The sequence below is a fragment of the Prorops nasuta genome, unplaced genomic scaffold (assembly GCF_024137725.1).
Source record: "Prorops nasuta isolate Cenicafe-Biocafe unplaced genomic scaffold, Cenicafe_Pnas_1.2 PNAS00043, whole genome shotgun sequence".
NCBI classification, from domain to species: Eukaryota; Metazoa; Arthropoda; class Insecta; order Hymenoptera; family Bethylidae; genus Prorops; species Prorops nasuta.
The window spans coordinates 1,275,163-1,281,632 of NW_027116840.1; the positions used below are offsets into that span (position 1 = coordinate 1,275,163).

Genomic DNA, 6,470 nt, shown 5'->3' on the forward strand with positions numbered 1-6,470 from the left:
TACGACCTTGGAACGCGGATGATGCGGCAGCGGCTAAGCTTGCACAGAATAAGACTCGACTTGAGGGTCGCGGAACTCGCATATATGTAGGAGGCTTAATAGGTCATGTGTCGTCAGTAGCGCCATGATCTTTCGACACATGACGACCAAAAAGTCTCCACATCCACGGCCGACGCCCAAGGTTTGACGCATTTCCGGAAAAGAATTCCGGGTGTCAGCAATGTGCAATACTACCGGTATTGCACACGGACGCGTGCGATCTACTTTGGTTCGGCGAGATGGCTGACCCCTACGTTACACCTCCCCCCTTAGATGAAACATTGTCCTGTGGAGGTCAATGTTTCCAGGATGAGAAGTATGGGTCAGTCTAACTGCCGACAGTTTCTAAAGGAATTCGGTACTTATTAACTAAAGGGTAGCGAGTCCCGTGGCATCGCTATTGGTTCCAGGTACGGCATACTCTGCACATGTCGAATAGGTTGTTGAAATGGCATGCTGACGGTGCGTACCGGAAGCATTGGCATGCTTTCGGCTGCTATCGTTGGAGTGCTTTGAACTCTTATAGAGGTGGTTGACGTCGGGCTGGTATGCGCAGGTGTCGAATTTCGTTTAAACCACAGGGCCGCAGCGATTAGTATAATGAAGATAAAAAGAGATCCAGATGAAGCATATGAGATGATGGATGCTCTAAGGGTAGTGGAATCTTGTTTCTGTAGGTCCTTTGCTTCTCGGGCTATGTCCTTGAGGGCTACGCTGTTTTTGGATAGATTCCAGTCCTCCAATGGTTTACTCTTAATAGGCTGTATTTTTATTAATTTTTGTAAAGCTGGTATGTGACCTTCGGGTAGAAGTTCAGGGAGAGGCATCGGCTCTAGGGCTTCGAAGTGAGTAACATCGGACACCATCAGGGTTTGCAGTGATCGTAGCTGAGTAGATGTAGTGTCCGCGAAGCATCCTGCTTCTAATTGGATAATTCCATCTCCAAGGATGGTTTCAGTTCCCCGTACGTTTCCTTGGCAGATGAGGGTGATTTGTTCCGGTTTTGGGAGAGAGTATAGCCAGGTTCGGGGTTGAACCTAAGGGGTCCAGAAGGGGCCGGTGAAAGAGGCAACCCTGATGTCGCAACCAGTCCACTGGGTGGTGTCATGGTGCAGGAGGATGGATATCTCACATTCCTGGTTGTACGCGATCTTATGAAGAGGTGCTCCAGGAGCACAGTAGTAGGTTTTTAGGTGGTGAAGGCAATGGGATAGGGACGCGGAAGGGATATTGGAGTAAAAGCGTTGGGAGGAAGAGACGGCTAGATAGGGATGGGCAGGTTGGATAAAGGTGGTGATAGTTTGGTTATCAGGACGAGTATGGTGCGTTGGGTAAGGATATGTTTTATACAGGTGATATTCTTCCTTGTTAAGGAGAGGGATCTCAATCACGACCACCAATTGTCCCTTGTAGTGATTAATGTGTAGGTGAGAGAGTTCCTGGATGTCCTCCATCAGGAGTTCCTTTTCGTCGAAAGGTAGGGAAAATCCAGTCCTGTGGGTGGCTTCTTGCAAAGCCTGTTATAACCGGGTAGGTGTTAGTATCATGGGGTGCAAGATTCCACGACGAGCAAAGAGAACGGCATCCACTAGGAATAAAATGCTGGTCCTATATTTTTCCGCGTACATTTCCATGTGTCGGACGTAATCTTGATGTACTCTCGCGTGTTTCTCTTGCTCGAGGGCGTCATTGGAGAGAGCAATAGCATCAGCCAAGGCCCTGGTTTGGCCTTGAAGCTCTTGAGTGTTATTATTTAGGCGATTGAGAGCATGGTGCAAGGCTGAGAATTCTGACTGTACCACATGCGTCTGTTTTTCTAGTAGATGAGCGGTGTGTGCTCCCTTCTCTTGTAATTTTAAGATTTCGCCGGTGTAATATTCGCCGTCTTCCTCGGTCAAGGTACCAAAAAGTGTTTTGGAAAGTCCTCCGATAAATCCTAGAGGAGCGCTTCTACGGTTCCGGCTACGGTTTGTAGGACGTAAGCCTCGGCGAAGTATCGAGGCAAAATGCTCGGTGTCGACTATTTTGCGTCCGATCTCCTCGAGTTAGCTGTTGTGGATGCAATAGTTGTTACCCTTGCATACATAGAAGATAGTTTCGTAGAACTTTCCAAGATTAGGGGCTTGACTAGTTAGATTGGCGATGTCGATGGTTGTGGCGACCTCCCATAGTACAGGATAATACTGTAAAGTGGCGATCTTCTCGAAGAAGATGCCAGGATTATGTTTTAGATGAGTGATGTTATACGCATGGGTCCAGGAGATCTGCGTGATGCTGAACATCATTATAAATAATATATTTATAATGGTAATTATGGCGAGTTCAGTCGTGTGGTGCAGTGAAACTCGTGCGTCACGAAGGGGTGTTGCAATTATGAGTGGAGTGGGAAAGTTGGTATAAAAGTGCGGTATTGAGGAGGAGCGATATTGTTCTGGTTAAATTTTTGCGGCCGTACAGAGTGGCAGGGTGATAACGAGGAAGAAGGAAAGGAGACAAAATAAAGGTTCACGAGATGGTGAGAAGAAACAATAACGCCCACCTTGGGTCTAAAGGAGCTAGGCGTGCTGAAGGGGCATCAGTATGTACCCGATTTGGTAAGTGGATTGAAAGATATTGTCTTCCAAGCACCCGTGATATTTTATAGCGATTGATAATAATCCGTTTATAATTTTAGTGGTAGTTTTGGACTTGGCGGGGATGCGAGAGATTAGGCGGGAGAGGGAGTCCGACCGGAGGGTCAACGTGTGGATCGGCGAGAGGGAACTGGAAACGTGGTCCTTCCGGGAGGACTTCGACTGGTGGGGCCTGCGCTGGCTCCAAGACAGCCGTTGGGAGCGGATAAACCTTCAGGTGGAGGACCCGGGGAGTGGCTGGGAGCCAGATCTGACGGAACAGGAGGTGTTAGAATGGCACGGCCTGGCGTAGATTAAGTTAGAGGTTAAGAAATAATTGTATGTAATAAAAGAAAAGGGTGTAACAATATATTGAAACGTAAAAGAATATGTGCGTAACTGATGATTTAGCAATCCCCTTCTTTCCAATTCCCATTATCCTTCCAGGGGTTGAGTCTTTAGATCAGGAGGTCGGGGGGTATGAAATTGAGTCCGGTGTCTGGATTTTCTTGGAGAGAAAAGGATTGAGATCGGATAGGAAAGAGATGTAGGGAAGGGTACAGGAACTGTGAGATGTAACTATAGATTGGATGAGGTTCCGTTGCTAATTAGGGTAAGCGTTCTTTCCTTGCGTAACCCCACAATTCCTTAGTAGCTCCTTTCGTTGTTGCTTAGCAGGGCCGTCTCCAGGGCTCCTCGTCGTCCCGGATAGGAGTGGAGCAGTGAGAGACTAGACTGTAGAGAGCGAATAGCCGTTCGAATACTGGCTTTCAGCTATCTATCGTCGCTAGTATATAAGTAAACGATAATTAGGCAGCAAGAGTAGTTCTACAACAGGAAAGTCATGCCTGCGTTAGATTTCGTGGTTAGTAGAGTTGGTGATAGGAAAAGGGGGTATGGAAGCAGGTTTTAGTTTGTCCAGGTGTTTGGTGATGGGAACTCCGGCGTCGGTGAGGATGGTGGCGTTGTGTTGGTCGTTGATTGTTTCAATGACATATGGCCCGATATACTGGGAGTCAAGTTTATGTTTCATAGGTTCTCGTAGGACATAGACCAGATCTCCAGGAGAATAAGAAACAACAGCGGCATTCCGATCGTAGTATTCCTTAGATTTTTCCTTAGCTTGGATTTCACGTTCTCGGGCTAAAGCGTGAAGCCGGGTTAACTGCTGAGCCAGCTCCTGTGCGTATGCGTCGTAGGTTAATAACTCCTCGATCGCATAGGCGGAGACGGGGGATTGAGCCTTGCGCCCATAAACTAATTCATATGGCGTGAACCCTGTAGCTTCGTGCACAGAGGTATTATAGGAGAACATGGCGAAGGGGATGAACAAATCCCAGTCCGAATACTGGTTGATATTATGTTTTAGGTATTCGGTGAGCACTAAATGACTTCTCTCTAGGGATCCATTGGTCTGGGGTCGGTAACCGGAGGTGGTTAAGTGCTTGATTTTAAAAAGAGAGGTTACGCTTTTGAGTAGTTTTCCTAAAAAGCTGGTGCCTCGATCCGTGAGAATGGCACGCGGAAGTCCGAATTGCGCAACGAAATGTCTCGAAAATGCGTCAGCGATGGTAGCGGCGCGAATGTTAGGTATTGCGACAGCAATGCAAAATTTAGTCAAATTACACTGCATGGTTAGGACGTGTAAATTTCCGGAGGGCGTAACTGGAAAAGGGCCTACGGTGTCCAAGGCTACCTTATCGAAGGGGGCACAGGGGGTGTCAGTTATGAGCATTGGCAGTTTAGGTTTTACGCGAACCAATTTCTGCCGTTGGCAACTATCGCAGGAGCGTATAATGCTCTGGACGTCCTTATGGAGACCGGGCCAATTATAATGTTCCCTAATTCTATGATAGGTCTTGGTCACTCCCTTATGACCTCCAACTAAGCCTCCATGATACTCCACGATGATGTGTCTTCTCATCTGAGCTGGGGGAGTCACTACTTCTCCAGTGCAGATAGTGATTTCGACATCGTCATCGTGGAATGCACGGGAAAAGACGGAGCTCAAATATCGCGACGTCAGCCGGGTGGTTCCGAGTTTATACGGACCGATGCTGAACTTTGTAATGTTATTCTTAAGGACAAATTCTTTTAACTTTTTCAGAGAATTAAGAATTTCTTCGTCGCTGGCGGGGATTAACTCGCTGGGATGGGTAATGACTAGGATGATCTTGGTGGTTTTGTAGGAAAAGTCATGGATGGACCCAATAGGAAAAGGATGACTTTTTATGGTTTTCAGGTCGAGCTTTCCAGTCTCTATGAGCATTTGGCTAATGGGGTCTTGAAAGGAACAGTCAGATGCGACCAGATGGACAATGTTGTTAGGACGATGGCATAGAACATAATCAGAGGTTTCTATGTTACATCGCATAGGGTTAGGGGAAGAGCTAGATTGGAATTTTTCGGAGATAGGATTGGGTTCGATACGGATGAGACCAGGATCTAGAGATGGATCGTATTGAGAAGGCGGCATGGTTTTGTTTTGGGTGGCATCCACTACGGTGATATCCGATTCGGCGTCGGAGCCAGAAAGTTCTTCTTCGGGTTTTCCGAAATCACTGGGTATCCACGTGGATCGTCCTATGGGTTTTATCTTATCAGGAGATGGAAGAGTAAAGTTTAGAGGTTCGGAGGTTGCGGTGGGTGTGATGCAAGAGTCGGAGTCGGTTTCCTCATCGGAATCGGCGTCTTCGTCCGATGATTGTTCGTTGTGGAGGGACGTCAAAAGTTTATGAATTTCTTCTTGGCTAGAGCTCAAGTCGCTAATAATAGAACATTGCTCGGTGGTCAGAGGGGTACATTCGGCTTCAAAAGAATCTCCGAGTACACTGGGTTCCTCAGGGACGTCTTCCAGAGGATTTTCCGGGTTGGTGTCGTCAGGGAGAGACGTTTCTTCTAGCAGGGTTGGTAACATGCTAGCTGGGGGCCGGGAGTCGATATTGGTTGAAGGGTGACCTTCGGTGGAGGTCTCGAGCTAGGCAGAAGAGTCTAATTCGGCGTAATTAATAGGAGGAGCGGCGGTCTCGCGGCGACGACTTCTCAGACGTGCACCAATTGATTGTGAGTCTACCGGAAGTTGTTTTTGATGGGGAAGGTAACTGGGGTCATCGCGGAACACAGGCAGAGCAATCGGCACCGGATTTCGCGATAAAGCGTCAGCGTTGCAGTTAGTTGTTCCTTTCTTATAGATGATTTCGTAATCGAACTCCTCTAAACAGAGTTTCCATCTTTGGATGCGGTTGGTGGGGTCGGTTGCCTTGCTGAGCCAGACGAGAGGTTGGTGGTCGGTGATGAGCGTGAATTTTCTTCCGTACACGTAATGACGGAATTGCTTGATAGCATATACAGCAGCCAGTCCTTCTTTTTCAGAAGTAGAATATCGAGTTTCCGGGTCGGTAAGCGTACGAGAGGCGTAGGCTATGGGTCGATCGTGTCCAAGCTTTCCTTGGCTGAGGATGGCTCCTATGGCAAATTCCGAAGCGTCGCAGGTGATGATGAACGGGATCTGGAAGTCTGGATAGGCCAGAACTGGAGCTTCGCACAGGCAGGCTCGTAAGTCTTCAAAGCTAGCTTGGGCTTCCTCGTTCCAAGTAAAGGTGATACCTTTCTTGAGCAGTTGAGTCAGGGGTTTGGCTCTTTGAGCAAAATTTGGAATAAAACGTCGGTAATAACCGGCTAATCCTAAGAACTGCTTGATGTTTTTGGGGTTGGTAGGTACTGGAAATTTTCGTACAGCCTCCACCTTAGAGGGAAGGGGCTGGACGCCATTCGGGTTGATAAGGTGACCTAAATAAGTGAGTTGTTGTCTTAGGAAGG

General features: G+C 47.7%; 1 protein-coding gene across 1 annotated transcript; it reads right to left on the minus strand.

Moving 5' to 3' along the window:
• Positions 1 to 961: 961 nt before the first annotated feature.
• On the minus strand, positions 962 to 2,321 carry LOC136784017 (uncharacterized). The gene is made up of 4 exons (XM_066744469.1): positions 2,114 to 2,321; positions 1,698 to 2,059; positions 1,172 to 1,556; positions 962 to 1,113 (listed from the first exon to the last, which is right to left on the minus strand). The coding sequence occupies exons 1-4, from the start codon at positions 2,319 to 2,321 to the stop codon at positions 962 to 964; spliced, it is 1,107 nt and encodes a 368-aa protein (XP_066600566.1).
• Between the last annotated feature and the right edge of the window lie 4,149 nt (positions 2,322 to 6,470).